Genomic DNA, 17,382 nt, shown 5'->3' with positions numbered 1-17,382 from the left:
AGTACGGCACCGCTATAAATAGTTTGTCTGCATTAGCACTTATATCACTACCACTTGGTTAATAGTCAAATTACAAAATGTAAATGAGTATTGTTGATTTTTGCATGGTTATTTATTGGGTATTAAGGGAAGAATAAAAAGTGCAGTTCCTCTTCAATATCTGGTTACATTCTAACGTTCTATTTATACTTCTGTTAAATGAAACAAGCACTTATTTTTCTGTTTGGATACTTTACATTAGTTTTAGATGATACTACAAATTTGGATATCGATACAACACAGGCGCAGTATTGGTCATACAAATGCTATTTGAAAAAAAAAAAAAAAACTGAATTAATTTTTTATCACAATTATGCTGGGAATGATTGCATGCAATAGGTTTATTCACATCTGTGTGCGAGGTCCCCTGGTTTCAGCCTAGGTAAGCCCGTGTTTTAAGGCAACCCTGCTTTTAAAATGTAGACTTTCAGCGTGCTGTACATTTAATAGGCAACTGCTCACAACAAGACTGATTTTTTTTATTTTTTATTTAACAATAAAACATTTTATATAGTCACACTGTTTTCAATTTCCTTGGGGTTCAAGTAGTGATAGGGCAGCTCAAGTTCTTTGTTCCTCGCTCTGATGGTCTCACTGATTGCGGACAGCTCTGCTTGAAAATCCTCAATCATCCTTAAAGTTGCGGGCTCACTAAAATGTTTTGGATACTGGCCTAAAGGAACCTGACAAGACAAAAGAAGGAATGTTGTACAAGTGAGTATCATTGGTATAATATACAAAGTTTGAGTACAAACTAAAGCCTCCTTGTTGAGTCTTTGCAGTTTCAACTGTCTGTGAGGTCATGAGTGTGTACAGACCTAGACGTTTTTTCTTTAGTGCAAAAGGTCGCAAAGTGGCTCCTTTGATAAATGTTGCTGAACTGTGTAGTGGTACTCACGAAATTTGGGATGGCTACCTCTTACATTTGAACCGATGCAGTACCAATTCGCAGTACCCAATAATTGATAAACAGTACTTTTGTTTGTGCTCATGTGGTAATAAATAGTTTTGTAAAATTGTTCTTTCAAACACTTCGCAGATCTGATAACTGTCCTGTCCAATTGTCCTCTTTTCTCACACTTTAGGTGTAAAGAGAAGTGTTGTTGTACTCTAGAAATAGTCTTGAATGTGCCAGGGTTTAAACCAGGGGTGTCAAATCTGATCTGGCCTACAGCCCACGAGATGAGTTTGCCAAGTATAAAAATTAACTACAATTTTTGAATGAAAGAAACTGTTTTAACTGGATTCAAGTGTAACCCACGTCACACATGACACCATTTAAAATGACATATCAGCTGACTTTAAGCGTTCTCTGGATTGACTGCCGCTACTCCAATCAGCTGCTCCTGTTGCGGCTGGCAGCAGACTGATGCAGTACTGACACGACGCCGTCTTTCATTGCAAATTATCCACTCAACAAATGAAATAAAACGGTAAGATGCAAAGACTTAAGCCAACATGACCATCATCTTTGAGGTTAGTGTTCCGTGCAGAGCTCCCAATAGTTTGACAGCACATTGCGCACCCTCAACTCAATTGTAAAAATATGTTCAACATTTGTTTGTTGTATTTTATGCTTAAATCCACCATGTTCACATTGGTTAAGTTTGTAGTTCTGTTACCTTGATTTTGGCTATTATGGTGTCATTGATAATTGGTGTTCATATTATAATTGTAATATTTGAATGATAAATTAATGTGTTGTGAAGGTTTGTGGATCTCAATGCAGCGGTTTGAGGAAACACTTTTTTGCTTTAACAAACATCTTCAATGGTGAACTGACATGACAATGCTAAACAGGATGTGCTTAACATTTAATGGTTTTGGAAATACACAGAGAAAGTCTAAGTTCATTGTGTTTTTAAACTTTTTAAATTTAACCAACTTAAAGTGTTTTACCAAGAGGATTATTTGTAATATGTACATTTTCATAATGTACTTGTTCTGTTTTTGGCCAAAATAAAACAAAGACAATCTGAAATTGTCTTTATGTTTAAGTTATCATACCATGACTTAACAGTCCGGCCCACGTGGGAACAGATTTTCCTCCATGTGACCCCTGAGCTAAAATTAGTTTGACACCCCTGCTTTAGACTGTAAATATTGTACTTTTTACAACTTTGTAAGGCGCATCTTAGCTGTAGTTTTCATTACCAAATTTGGAGTAGTTTATATAACCATGTCAAATCGTCAATGCTAATCCGTAGCATGTATATGACACATCCGATGTAGATTAGCATCTAGCTAGCTTGAAAAGGAGAACCTTACTTTCAAGCGCTTTATATCAGGCATGCTTGCTTTGTTGGAATGGAAAATTACAATACCTCAAGGTAGTCCGTTACAAATACGCCGGTTTGCTCGCGAAGTGTATCCAGCCTGAGCCTAGTCTGCAAAGTCATGTGCAACAAAAAGGTATCAAAATATGGACGCGTTTGAGTTTACATGAATCGGAACTCTGTGGTGCCAATAGAATTTGGTGGTACCTATAAAAGTATTCAAATGATAAAATATGACAGAGTTTAATGGACCCACTGCAAAAACGCTGGTCAAAGATCCTCTATATGACAGGAGCGCTCTGTTTTTCAGGTCCTACTGCAAAAATGTTAAGAGTCTATAGTACAGTTCGACAGACGTGGTTTAGGACATTTAAATCATGTGTTTTTCTTAGTCAAAGATCAAATACTTACAAAGTCCTCATACTTCTTGCCAAGGAACCAGGCAAGAGACATAGCCAGGGTTCCGATTGATTTATTGGGCAGAGTCCTCAACAAGTCGTCCATGGTAGCGTTTCCCTTGACGCTGGGTGGCGCTCGATGCAGCAACAGTGGACCATTAGGGATCCAAGCCAGAAAATCCATCTGCAGTAAAGAACCATTAAGATATGCTCTACAGACATGACTTTTTCCAGAAGTGGTCACCTGGCCCATGTTGACTGAAGCATGTCGAGGCGCTGCGGTAAAAATCACCATGGTGACAAATTTAATAAGCTCCTCCACAGTTTGTAAGCTTGAAGGAAAACCTGAACAATGCAAACAAATACTCGTGTACGTCCTTTTTCACCCCCAGTTCGAGAGAAATGATTGGTTGGTAAGAACCTGAAGAAACCTTCCCCAGAAATCCATAGTTGAAGATTTCATTGACCCATTCCTGGAGCTCTAAATCTGCCAACACTTCGCCATCAGACGGGTAATAATATGACACCACTGCTTTGACAAATCTGTGGAGAGGGAAGAAGAAGATAGACATTGGTCAAAAGAATTAGAATCAAACAGGCCTGTTTATAGAACCCAGTTCTGGAGGTCATGTGTGATTTTACCCAGAAAATGAAAGCCTGAGTCATATCAGGCCCAAAGTTGACAGATAGAAATGTCCGAATCCGATATGGACATTGTATCGGATGATATCCACTAGCATCTAAAATCTCCTATATAAGCGCCGATACAAGCAGTTCTGCTCGTGTAAAGGTGGACAGCCAGTTAGCTAAATGTCCTCCATTAAGCACACACCTTTATTTTTTTCGTGTATTTTAGTGAAGTCCTTTGCCAAAAGTAAATTGCTCGTTCAGCCAACAGCTAAGCACACAAGCTAGACATATGTAATGTGCAGTGGTGTGCCGTCAGGGCCAGCAAAGGCCTTCGCTTCTGGCCTAGCAACCAGAAATCATGATCATTAAAGAAGAAAGTAATTTTTAATTTACTTTGCCTAAATATCTAAAAGTATTCATATTCTCTTCATGTCATATTATGCTCCTTCCAATAATGTTTTTAGGTTAGAGTTTGTATCCAATCAGAATTCATTCAGCTAGCTTATGTTGCCATGCTGTACCAAATCTGCTCGGGCCTTCAGAATCAATGCAGGCGTCCGTTAGTGAACGGACACATACAGTTGATAGACAATTGCGATAGCCCATCAGATCAGGAGTCGTCAGTAAGGCCTTCTAGCTGGCCTTACGCTGTGATTGGGAGTATCCAATCTCAAGTTGCGAAAACAGGAAGTGGCACCGAAGCCATAGAAAGCCACAGAAAACTCATAACCACGAAGACCTAGTAATCCGCTGTGGACAGACAAAGCCAAGCAATGAAGGTTTAGCGAGCGGTGCCCGCTCCCACGAAGGATATCCATTTTTGGCAGGCAATCACATTTTGGCACAATACCGGCGGTGAAATGGGGAAATGCCCGCTACTTTCACACGAATAATCCAACTACAATGGTACCACTGGCTTATACAGCGTTGGATGGGTTTTACAAATTGTGAGTTCAAATAATTTCTTGGTTTTTTCATGTTTCATACAATTCTTTTAATTTTACGGTACCACGTAAGATGTTTTAATTGCTGAAGCGGGTTTATTGAATGTTAAATGCACTGATAGACCCTTTTGCACACTATTGAGGGAATCAATGCACAGTAGTGTGCAAGTGTGTTTCTGTATAGTATCTCCAGCCGTGTCCATGTGGTGACATAAATTAAGGTATTTTGAAAGGTGAAGTCGGACTAAGTTGGACATCACTGAAGGCCTAGGTGAGAGACGCACGGCCCGCCACTAGTAATGAGTTTCCTTAATTGAACAAAATCGCAGTCCTAACCACCACACTTGTCAATACTGTGGACCGTGCTAGCAACTTGAAGGTTCCAGGTTCCATTCCCGCTTTCTCCAGCTTAGTCACTACCATTGTGTCTTTGGCAAAAAAACACTTTACCCACCTTCTTCCCAGTGCCACTCACTCTGACTTCAATGTAGCTTAAAGATGTAGATAATGAGCTTTGAGTCTCTAGAGCAGTGGTTCTTAACCTTGTTGGAGATACCGAACCCCACCAGTTTCATATGCACATTCACTGAACCCTTTAGTGAAAAATAAAGTTGTTTTTTCAAATTCAAGACAAAGTTCTGTTTTTTTTTTTTACTGGTGAACAAAATGAACCGTGCATGAACATCACCTTGTTCAAAGAATAAAACCAACAGTGCATGAACTCACAACAAATTACACACCTGCAAATCAGTCTGACTTCTGCTGTTGCCGTATCCATAATACGCCAATAGGGAGAAGTTTTTATTTACAGGAGGAGTCGGGTGTGTCTTGACCTCCGTGGCTGAGGCTCCGCCGAACCCGTGAGGCTGACTCACTGAACCCCTAGGGTTCGATCGAACCCAGGTTAAGAACCACTGCTCAAGAGAAGAGTGCTATAGAAATATGTAATTCGCTAATATAGGAAGTGTGAATTATAGTTGCATATTACTTAAAGTCTCCAAGGCAGAAGCATTTAAGAAAGTATTTAGTAACAAACGAGTTTGAATCACTAAATTTACTCAGTCATGCTTAATTTTAATTAACTTCAATTTAAAGACAGTTTAAGTCTATCATAAATTGCCTTTCATGCCCAACAGTTCTCTGGGTAACGTTATATACTAAAAAATAATGTACAATGTGACGATTTGTCACTTCACTTTTGTTTTTGTTTCCTTGTTTTGTGTTTATTTCCAATCAGTGCTCTTGTTTTGGTTCAATTTCCTGCTTGTCTCCCTGAGCGCCGTTTCCCCTCACCTGCTGCTGATTGGCAGCATTGCCACACCTGGTGTTAATCAGGTGGCTATTTATGCCTACCTCGCCTGCTCCTCAGTGCTCGAGGATTGATTTATTTTAAGAACCTTACATGCACGACTGCTTCCTTCTGTTGTGATATATTAAAATCCTCTTACCTGATCTTCGTTCGCCTGGTTCCTGCATCTTGGGGTCACTACCACTGCAGCCTTGCGAGTTCCACACTATAGCGTGTGCTTATATCTTATCGGATTTATATCAATAAAAAAGGGGTGTCCTGATCTGATATTGACATTGGTCCGACATCAGCACAAAACATGTTTCCGATGATATCACTTGTCACCTTAAGCTCAGACAAGCATACCACACCATAAAATACAAAAGAAAAAGTATATACGGTTTATGCAGATGTTGTATCGGATGATAGTAGTTAGGTGTCCCCCTCAAAACAATTAGATACCTGTTGATGACATTCCACAGCCTGAAAGAGTCATCTCTGTAATAGAAGTTAGGAACAGACTCCAGGCCTCTGGCAGCAATTTCTTCATGAGGGCAAAGTGAATCGTAGGTCAACTGGGCCAGGGTCCTTCTGAACAGCACCAGCTGTCCTTCTGCGGAAAGCGAAGTCTTACAACAAAATGTAATTAGAAAGGAGACGGTGGAGGGGGAAAGAAATCAGCTAGGAAAGCATTCCATACATTATCAAGGTTTCTCCCAGGACCATAAAGAGTAGCACGGGCCATTGTGTTGACATAAAGCGTACCTCGGTGGTGGGGTATCAGCAGCTGGGGGACACCAGTGGCAGGTTAGCGTCAGGCATCAAGTCACTCACTGCCTCTTTTACCTTGTACAGAGGGTGAATCTTCGGCAGGTTGCGAAGGGTCGCCATGGCAAAAACCTCCGCTGTTAAATGAGTGTTGTGCAAATGGCTGACAAACTCGCCATGGAGCGTGTCGACGTGCCTCACGTACAGCTTGGCCAGCAGCCAGTCCACCTCAGAATCACTGGGAAGGAAAATAAGATTGTCCTTCGAGGGTGTCTGGCCGAGCTGTGAGGAAGAAGGTTTTCTTACAAGCTGGTATTTGTTTGGTTTTTTTCGAGCGATTCATGAAAACAAGGCACACCTGAATTGCAATGGGCATCAGTTTCTTGGTAGGAGTCAAGTAAAGCAGGCACAGGGCAGCTGTCAAAGGAACAGGTTTACCAGCCATGATTGTTGTTGGCAGAGCCTCCATGATTTTGTAGTCCACAATGAAGACATTTCCCTTCTGTGGATAAATGAATATTGTCACGTGATACAAAAATCTGAGAATTTGGTCAGAAATCCTACATTAACCAACAAAAATGAAGCAATACACTCTAAAACATGGCAGACACACTGTGCTCTACAAACATTGTTACGCGGAATATGTCCAAATTCAAAATCTTTAATTTTTTATATTTCTCTGCAAAATCCATGGCTACTACCCTTTTAAATGTACTTTTCCCCTACGCATATCTTGATATGGCAACACAAATGTGACTCAGGTTTTTATCTCATCTAAACTTTATTTTTATTTTTTTTTTAACAAAAATGGGACTTTTGGAACCTCAGGCTAAAATCTCTACTGTAACTTAAGTAAATTGTATTTATAAAGCACTTTTCACAGATAAAATCACAAAGCGCTGTACAAACACAGGTGAAATAAAACAATTCAACTAAAACAGGGGCGACGTCATAAAAAGGATACAAAGTGGATTAAAAATGATAGTTAAAAGGTGCATTAACTAAAATCTTTACTAAAAAGAGAAGTTTTCAAATGTTTCTTAAAAGTTTCAACACAGTAAAGATCACGGAGGGACTGGTGCAAGTTGGTCCAGAGTCTGGGAGCTATAGCCTGGAATGCCAGGTCTCTACACGTTTTAAAACTAGTTTTTGGGATAGTTAGAAGACCCTGGCCTGAAGACCGGAGGCCTCGCCCCGAAGAGTAGGGCCATAGCAAGTCAGTGATGTACTGAGGGGCCCCACCATGCAACGCACGGAATGTCACGACTAAAATCTTAAACTCAACACGAAATTTAAACTGGAAGCCAATGAAGACTGGATAAAACGGGGGTGATGTGGGCTGTTCTGGGTGCACTGGTCAAAAGTCTGGAAACTTAACCCTTAAGGGTTCAAACCTCAAAATGTGTTAACAAATGTACATTGTAATGTGAATATACCAGTTAGCATTAAAGTTAAGTTAAAGTCCACACACACACACACACACACACACACACACACACACACACACACGGTGTGGTGAAATTACTCTCTGCATTTGACCCATCCCCATGTTCCACCCCTAGGAGGTGAGGGGAGCAGTGAGCAGCAGTGGTGGCCGCGCTTGGGAATAATTTAGGTGATTTAACCCGCAATTCCAACCCATGATGCTGAGTGCCAAGCAGGGAGGTAATGGGTCCCATTTTTATAGTCTTTGGTATGACTCGGCCGGGGTTTGAACTCACGACCTTCCAGTCTCAGGGCGGACACTAACCACAAGGCCACTGAGCAGGTTTGTGACATACTATGCTATTCAACTGGCCATTGAGTTCAGTTAAAAGTTTGGGAGACAAACATTTTTACAGCAAATTCCTTCAACACTAGAGTGCTGCTTTTGTATAGAGGAACTGGACCACTGTAAAAAAAAAACATTGGCATATCCTTGCATTGACATTTTAACCTTACTAGTAAACAGGGGTGTAAACTTGTGATATACATGACAGGCATTCCTCAAGGCAAGTAATCTTCTTTTTGTCAGTTTGACTTTTTAAAAATGTTTTATTGGATTTATGCAACCAGTCATTTGTTCATTCAACTATCGAAACAGTGCTTATATCCAGTAGAATTAAAACTTTGATCTTTTTGATATCTAAATTCCACCTGATATTGTTTGAAATATTTTTTAAAAGTGCTGTCTCGGTACTGTGGTTCATCCTAAAGCCAGACTTATGTATTTTCATAACGTTATTGCTATTTAAAAAGGTAATACAGGTAGGCAGTATCTAACTTAACTGTAAGTTAGATACAGGTTGGTCGTTATTAAAAACCGTTAGGGTCCAAACTCTGTTTTAAAAGCGGCAGAGAAGAATTAGGTATGTATGTATGAAGAGCAATTATGAATTGCTCTGTATGAAGAGAGCAATTCATAATGCTTAAACATTGTTCCGCAAAGAATCCATTCAATGATTTAAAAAGAAATGTGGGAATTGGTTGTTTACTTAAAATAAACCTCAACCAACTGTCCTTGCATAAACCAGGGCAAAACTCTAGTTTTAAGAACCGTGTGTCTACATATACACTCACTGTACAAACATACATATACTGTACATATACATTCACTGTACAAACATACATATACACACTGTACATATACATTCACTGTACAAACATACATATACACACACTGTACATATACATTCACTGTACAAACATACATATACTGTGCATATACATTCACTGTACAGACACACATATACACATACTGTACATATACATTCACTGTACAAACATACATATACTGTACATATACATTCACTGTACAAACACACATTCTGTACATATACAAGTACATATGCATACATACACTCATGCACATAATCACGTTTCATCAAACATTAACGTTGTTGCCCTCGGTTAAACTGGGTAACACATGGCACACTGACAAAGCTAAACCTATTGTTACTATAACAATCTACAAGGTTAATATAGGTTGCTTCTCTTTCTTCCCCTCCATTTTTCTGCATTCTTTCGTATCTCTAGTTATTACGTATATGTATTGTTGCATTTGAACAACTGTATTGCTGATAATAAAGGTAAATTATTGGTATTGTTCATTATCAATAGCGCTATTTCTATTGGTATTTGTATTGCTCCATTTGTAGTGTAATAATGCTCATTGTCATTTCTGTATTATGTTTTATTTTTGCTAACTGCTTATTTGCTATTACTTTTACCATCATATTTGTACATGTCGTATTTGCTGATGTTGCTCTATTGTTGTTATGTTTGCTGTTTTTGTCTGTCTTATCCCCCTCTTGTCCCACAATTTCCCCCTCTGTCTTCCTTTTTTTTCCTCTTTTTATCCCCTCCTGCTCCGGCCCGGCTGCACTAAATGATAATATAAATACATGTAATAAAGTCAAATACAAATAAGGCAACAAGAGAAGTATCCCACACTTCTCTTTTGTAATGAAAATCTGAACAGCCGATATGGGCATCTACATCAACTATATGATTTGCCTGAGAAGTTGGACTGGACAAAAAAAAAAATACAAAAATACAAAAAAAAGAACGTGTCAGTATACTACTTCTATACTGAACATAATCTCATACTTATGTATTATGTCAGATGTAGAGGGATCTGATAATTAAAAACATTTTAGGCTTTATGCTCTATAAAGATGATTTTGAAATAGTAATTCCTATTTGGCAGACATTCACTTATTGCAACCAGTTAAATGCGATAAACGAGGTGGGATTGTAAACAGGATAATGAGTCATTTTCTATGCCAAATCCAATTCAACACATCAATGCTACCTCCATCTCTTTCTCCAGAGTGGTTCCACTGTCCAAAAATGGCGCCACCAAGTCCTCAGAGACCGGGAAGTTAGACGGCAGCTTGGAGCAGCGTCGAATCACGTAGGGGTTGACGCCATTAAGGAACTGGTATGCGAAAAAATCATCGTTCTTCCACAGCTGTGACACCATATCTGGATAGAGTTAAATTGTATCATAAAATATGCTTCTTGTTTTTAAAAAACAGACCATACCTAAGTGGGGGGACCTTGTGAACCAGGAGACGTTCTTCATGGCCTCGAAGCTTTTCCAGTGCTCCGTTGAATACCGTAAGCCTTTCTCTGCCAGCTCATCGTACCTGCATGGGTAAAAAAATTCTATTTTTTAAGTGCAAACTATTATTGTTTGTGTTGGTCCATGCACTCACGCATAGTTCTGTCTGTACGCAAACTGAGCAGCCTTTGAGAATGAGAAGCTGGCTTCTGTTGGAATCCTTCTTAGAGCTTTGATGCTTAAAACGTAAGCCATTCCTTCAGCGTATTTGTCCCATCTGGAGAGGACAGGGACAGGATTGTTTGAGTAAAACATTTTTTTTTTTTTAAGTCATGATGTAAATTGATGCCGCTACTCACTTGTATGTTAGTTTCTGTTGGACCAATTCCTGTTTCCGTTGGTTTTCAAGTCGTGGATGCATGTCTTCAAATGCTTTTGTAGCTAATACATAGGAGATGCATTGATTATTAGGGAAGTCCAACAGCCACCAATCAGTATCAGCGATAATATGTAATGGAAGTGAAGTGAATTATATTTATATAGCGCTTTTTCTCTAGTGACTCAAAGCGCTTTACATAGTGAAACCAAATATCTAAGTTAAATTTAAACCAGTGTGGGTGGAACTGGGAGCAGGTGGGTAAAGTGTCTTGCCCAAGGACACAACGGCAGTGACTTGGATGGCGGAAGCGGGGATCGAACCTGCAACCCTCAAGTTGCTGGCACGGCCACTCTACCAACCAAGCTATACCGCCCCAAATTGGCCATAATGTTCTTTTTATTGCAAATCATAAACATGAGGGTCCTTGAGGGTGCATGGGAGTTTGCCCAACCAGTCTACATGTGCTTTGTGGACTTGGAGAAGGCATTCGACCGTGTCCCTCGGGAAGTCCTGTGGGGAGTGCTCAGAGAGTATGGGGTTTCGGACTGTCTGATTGTGGCGGTCCGCTCCCTGTATGATCAGTGTCAGAGCTTGGTTCGCATTGCCGGCAGTAAGTCGGACACGTTTCCGGTGAGGTTTGGACTCCGCGAAGGCTGCCCTTTGTCACCGATTCTGTTCATAACTTTTATGGACAGAATTTCTAGGCGCAGTCAAGGCGTTGAGGGGATCCGGTTTGGTGGCTGCAGGATTAGGTCTCTGCTTTTTGCAGATGATTTGGTCCTGATGGCTTCATCTGGCCAGGATCTTCAGCTCTCACTGGATCGGTTCGCAGCTGAGTGTGAAGCGACTGGGATGAGAATCAGCACCTCCAAGTCCGAGTCCATGGTTCTCGCCCGGAAAAGGGTGGAGTGCCATCTCCGGGTTGGGGAGGAGATCTTGCCCCAAGTGGAGGAGTTCAAGTACCTCGGAGTCTTGTTCACGAGTGAGGGAAGAGTGGATCGTGAGATCGACAGGCGGATCGGTGCGGCGTCTTCAGTAATGCGGACGCTGTATCGATCCGTTGTGGTGAAGAAGGAGCTGAGCCGGAAGGCAAAGCTCTCAATTTACCGGTCGATCTACGTTCCCATCCTCACCTATGGTCATGAGCTTTGGGTTATGACCGAAAGGACAAGATCACGGGTACAAGCGGCCGAAATGAGTTTCCTCCGCCGGGTGGCGGGGCTCTCCCTTAGAGATAGAGTGAGAAGCTCTGTCATCCGGGGGGAGCTCAAAGTAAAGCCGCTGCTCCTCCGCATCGAGAGGAGCCAGATGAGGTGGTTCGGGCATCTGGTCAGGATGCCACCCGAGCGCCTCCCTAAGGAGGTGTTTAGGGCATGTCCGACCGGTAGGAGGCCACGAGGAAGACCCAGGACACGTTGGGAAGACTATGTCTCCCGGCTGGCCTGGGAACGCCTCGGGATCCCCCGGGAGGAGCTGGACGAAGTGGCTGGGGAGAGGGAAGTCTGGGCTTCCCTGCTTAGGCTGCTGCCCCCGCGACCCGACCTCGGATAAGCGGAAGAAGATGGATGGATGGATGGATCATAAACATCGATCCCCTTCGACTAACACTATTTTAGAAAATAGTGAGAATGTGGAGAACAGGGTAGAGTCACTAGTGACAACCTGCTGAGTGAGAAATCGGTCTATTTGGGGTGTGGTGTTTATTTGAAGAACATATCCGTGAGTTGGGGCCGCACTCACCTCTGCCTCCTCTCAACACTACAAGTTCACCCCTGGACAGCCATTGGTAGCAAGGGAAGAAAACCTCATCCTTCTCCGGCGTCCTTACTAGAATGCTGGAGCAAAACCAGTCCTCATCTTTGTACTCATGGAACGGATCCTTCTCCACTTGGAGGAGAAGGAGGCAGCCTATAGTAAAAACGGTATTGACTGAGAACGACGCCACCTGTGGTTGAAAGGGTGAGAACATGTAAAAAAAAATTATTTTTTAAAATTATTAATATTATTAAATATTACCTTTCCGGTGTCATTTCCCAGCCCAGCACCAGTTAGCTGTGTGCGCCCGGACTGGCCCTCAGTGCCCACCAGAGTTACATAAAGGTTGTCAAACGTGCCCGCGTGCAGCATGGAACCTGTTGTCACAGACAGCGTGTACTCCGACATCTTTACCACACAATTACATGCAGTATGTTCAAACACGCTTTTTAAGTCCTCGACCCTGCTCCCCACCTCACGGGGTGACAAAAAAAAAAGTGAACAGATGCATAACGAGAAGGTGCCTTTTAAGTGCAGGTCCAACCCACCTTATCAGCACTCACAGGTGCGAGCCATTGCCTCCATCTCAAATCCCCACTAAATCAAGGTGTTTAGTTTAGTTTATTAAGGATCCCCATTAGTCTACACCTCAGTGGAGACTATTCTTCCTGGGGTCCAGGCAAAAAACATCACACAATCACAAAACAAAAGATTACAATGCAGTACAACATGATCAAATAATAAAAAGAACCAAAAAAATAAAAAATAAATAAATAAATAACTTTGAGTTTACATAATGTTTATACCAAAGATAAAAAGAGCAATATAAAAAAATATATATATATATATTTTTGCAAAAATAAAACAAAGAACCTGGTGTAGTTGTAGCCAGGCGATTTCTGCAAAATAGATTTGTCCACATAGAAATGCTAAATTTTCTGTGTAGTTTAGTGTTGCTAAGTCCTTAATAAGGAAAGTAGCTACTGGCTGCCCGAAAAGTTGCTGGAAATCGATAGATGATGTCATCACCTCATTTGCATCATTGATTGCAATGGATGTTGTAGAAGAGAGGAATAACTGTCTTCGCTAAATTGGGGGGCCCTAAACAGAATTTTAATTGGAGCCCCTGCCCCCTATTGCAAACAAATCTTCACACTTTTTTTTATTTTATGTGAAACGATTTTTATACTTTTTAAATGAAACTTGAATTTAAATTTGATGCATGTTTTATTATAAAACAAAATCATGGAAAAGAAGTTGCAAAATAACAACTTTAACATCATTAACAATGAGGTGGCGACTTGTCCAGGGTGTACCCTCTGCCTTCCGGGATAGGTTTAAGCGGGGGGAAAATGAAACACAAATTTCATAAAAATTCCTTAATCTACTACGACCGATCTTTGAATCCATGGAATGTGTGCCTTACAAAATAGGACAAATGATGTGCGACAAAAGGGAAATTTGTCATTGCAGGTGAAACTCAAAACATATGAGTATTGTGAAAAGGTTTGATTATTCCAGCAATCAGATTTACAAAAAGAAACTAATATATGACATAGGCGCATAACATGCAACTGAAAATATGTCAAGCCTTCTTTTGATCTAATGTTGATGATTATGGTTTATAGTTTTTTTTTAACCTGAAATTGAAACTCTCAGAAAATGTGGGGATTTCAGAAACTGTAAACCATCATCATCAAAATGATCACATAAAAGCCTGACATACACTATATTTCCAAATGTATTTGGCCACCCATCCAAATGATGAGAATCAGGTGTCCTAATCACTTGGCCCGGTGTATAAAATCAAGCACTTAGGCATGGAGACTGTTTCTACAAACATTTGTGAAAGAATGGGCCGCTCTCAGTGATTTCCAACAAATCCAGTCATGAAATTTCCTTGCTCCTAAATATTCCAAAGTCAACTTTATTATAAGAAAAGTGAAGAGTTTGGGAACAACAGCAACTCAGCCACAAAGTAGTAGGCCACGTAAACTGACAGAGAGGGGTCGGTGGATGCTGAAGCGCATAGTGTAAAGACTTTCTGCACAGTCAGTTGCTACAGAGCTCCAAACTTCATGTGACCTTCCAATTAGCCCACGTACAGTACACAGAGAGCTTCATGGAATGGGTTTCCATGGCCGAGCAGCTGCATCTAAGCCATACATCACCAAGTGCAATGCAAAGCGTGGGATGCAGTGGTGTAAAGCACGTCGCCACTGGACTCTAGAGCAGTGGAGACACGTTCTCTGGAGTGATGAATCACGCTTTTCCATCTGGTTATCTGATGGACCAGTCTGGGTTTGGAGGTTGCCAGGAGAACGCTACATTTTGGACTGCTTTGTGCGGAGTGTGACATTTGGTGGAGGAGGAATTATGGTGTGGGGTTGGTTTTTCAGGAGTTGGGCTTGGCCCCTGAGTTCCAGTGAAAGGAACTTTGAATGCTCCAGGATACCAAAACAGTTTGGACAATTCCATGGGATGGCACTTCAAGTTCATATGTGAGTAAAGGCAGGTGGCCAAATACTTTTGGCAATATAGTGTATCTCACTTTGTATGTAGGGGACGGCGTGGCGAAGTCGGGAGAGTGGCCGTGCCAGCAATCTGAGGGTTACTGGTTCAATCCCCACCTTCTACCATCTTAGTCACGTCCGTTGAGTCCTTGAGCAAGACACTTCACCCTTGCTCCTGATGGGCCTGGTTAGCGCCGTGCATGGCAGCCCCCGCCATCAGTGTGTGAATGTGTGTGTGTGTGTGTGAATGTGGAAATAGTGTCTCAGCGCTTTGAGTTCCTTAAAAAAAAGGTAGAAAAGTGCTATACAAGTACAACCCATTTACCATTAATGAATTTATATCACCGGCAACACGGTGGAGCAGTGGCTGGCTCTCGTTCCTCGCAGGGAGAAGATCCCGAGTTCAATTCCGGGGTTGAGTCCTTCTGTGTGGAGTTTGGATGTTCTACCCGTGACTGCGTGGGTTCCCTCCGGGTGCTCCAGCTTCCTCCGACCTCCAAAGACATGCACCTGGGGTGTGGAGATTTAAGTTAAAGTTAAAGTACCAATGATTGTCACACACACACTAGGTGTGGCGAAATTATTCTCTGTATTTGACCCATCACCCTTGATCACCCCCTGGGAGGTGAGGGGAGCAATGGGCGGCAGCGGTGGCCGCGCCCGGGAATCATTTTTGGTGATTTAACCCCCAATTCCAACCCTTGATGCTGAGTGCCAAGCAGGGATGTCCCAATTCACAATAGAAGAGATCAAATTTGGCATATTTATAAATGATGGTAACATAGAAATGCTCGTCAATATTATGCTGCAAGCTAAAAAAAATGTATACATCATTGGCGATTTCTGAAAGTAAAACCTACATTTTCCCATTGGCCTAATGCTTTCAAATTAAAAAGTTTAAAAAGTTAAAGTACCAATGATTGTCACACACACACACTAGTTGTGGTGAAATTTGTCCTCTGCATTTGACCCATCACCTTGATCACCCCCTGGGAGGTGAGGGGAGCAGTGGGCAGCAGCGGTGGCCGCGCCCCGGGAATAATTTTTGGTGATTTAACCCCCAATTCCAACCCTTGATGCTGAGTGCCAAGCAGGGAGGTAATGGGTCCCATTTTTTATAGTCTTTGGTATGACTCACGACCTATCAATCTCAGGGCGGACACTCTAACCCAGTGGTTCTTAACCTGGGTTCAATCGAACCCTAAGGGTTCGGTGCGTCGGCCTCAGGGGTTCGGCGGAGCCTCCGCCGCAGAGGTCAAGACACACCCGACTAATCGTGTAAATAAAAACTTCTCCCTATCGACGTATTATGGATACCCCCAAAAATGTTCCCTCTAATTTTCCATATGCGTGAGCAAACGTAAAAACTCCTTGAGCCTTCAGTGGAGCACATGTGAGCGACGTCAGACGTCCACATGCACTGTGGCCACACCTGCAGCACACCTGTCCCAAACCTGACTAAATAACAAGTTAAATGTTTTATTATTATAATCAAATGACAGCAGTCATTTCCATGACATTATTTTCTAATATAAGTCTTTTGGCCCACTTACAATGACAATAACAAAAAATATTGTTTTTCATGAGCTGTGCACTAGTATTGTATGTCTGGGTGGGGGTCCTGCTTTGGAAATAATTTGTACCCCTTTAAGATATCGCATTTAGTTCCCAATAAAACATTCACATGTTGCACAATGAGATGTAAACATGGGATCGTGTGTACATTCCTGTAACTTTCTGTTTATAAAATATATCTTTATTAGTATTTCTTTAATATAATAACATAATTTCATGATTATTATTTATCAATTAAGATTAAATTAAGAAAAATACATTTTATTTTTCACTAAAGAAGGGTTCGGTGAATGCGCATATGAAACTGGTGGGGTTCGGTACCTCCAACAAGGTTAAGAACCACTGCTCTAACCACAAGAGCCACTGAGTAGGATGAGTAGTGTTCTTATCTTTTGCAGTTTGCAGCATTGTAGACAAACATGCCATTATTTTGGACCTGCTGTAGTGACAATTAACAATAAAATCTTGGAAAATGATTAAAAGTGCAAAAGCCCTTCAATTGAAATCCGTGTTAAAAAAACATTTAAAATGATATAGTTAGACCTTTTTTGTCTTTTTTTAATTATTTTTTTTATTTTTTAGTATTATTACCCTATCTGTATTTGCTTTCGTTTTATTTTCTTGATGTTGAATATGCCTTGAATTTTGTGTGAATTTCAAATGGATATTTGTTGGTCAATAAAAAATAAAAATCCAAATAAAAAAAAAGAAAGAAAAACATTGGCGGAGACCCGCCATATAATAGAGAAGAAGAAAAAGTTACGGTAAATGG

At 41.1% G+C, this 17,382-nt stretch overlaps 1 protein-coding gene across 1 annotated transcript; it reads right to left on the bottom strand.

The window, feature by feature from the left end:
• Positions 1–509: 509 nt before the first annotated feature.
• LOC133576068 (polyunsaturated fatty acid lipoxygenase ALOX8-like) lies at positions 510–13,019 on the bottom strand. Its single transcript, XM_061929018.2, has 14 exons — positions 12,784–13,019; positions 12,508–12,712; positions 10,748–10,829; positions 10,543–10,665; positions 10,370–10,473; positions 10,137–10,309; positions 6,702–6,845; positions 6,422–6,625; positions 6,276–6,362; positions 6,038–6,204; positions 3,135–3,256; positions 2,958–3,058; positions 2,727–2,897; positions 510–722 (listed from the first exon to the last, which is right to left on the bottom strand). Exons 1-14 carry the CDS (start codon positions 12,928–12,930, stop codon positions 546–548), a joined length of 2,007 nt encoding a protein of 668 aa, XP_061785002.2. The 5' UTR covers positions 12,931–13,019; the 3' UTR covers positions 510–545.
• Between the last annotated feature and the right edge of the window lie 4,363 nt (positions 13,020–17,382).

This window comes from Nerophis lumbriciformis, linkage group LG34 (genome assembly GCF_033978685.3).
Source record: "Nerophis lumbriciformis linkage group LG34, RoL_Nlum_v2.1, whole genome shotgun sequence".
In the NCBI taxonomy this organism is placed as follows: Eukaryota; Metazoa; Chordata; class Actinopteri; order Syngnathiformes; family Syngnathidae; genus Nerophis; species Nerophis lumbriciformis.
The sequence above is the reverse complement of the archived record's forward strand: the minus strand, read 5'-3'. Positions and strand labels throughout refer to the sequence as shown.

Excerpts from the sequence above, each read along its gene's own strand:
- LOC133576068 (XM_061929018.2), bottom strand. The coding sequence starts at position 12,930 with ATGTCGGAGTACACGCTGTCTGTGACAACAGGTTCCATGCTGCACGCG. Across the intron at positions 10,474-10,542 it reads GCGTACAGACAGAACTATGC|GTACGATGAGCTGGCAGAGA; the intron begins GTGAGTGCATGG and ends TTACCCATGCAG. Across the intron at positions 10,310-10,369 it reads CACAAGGTCCCCCCACTTAG|ATATGGTGTCACAGCTGTGG; the intron begins GTATGGTCTGTT and ends AACTCTATCCAG.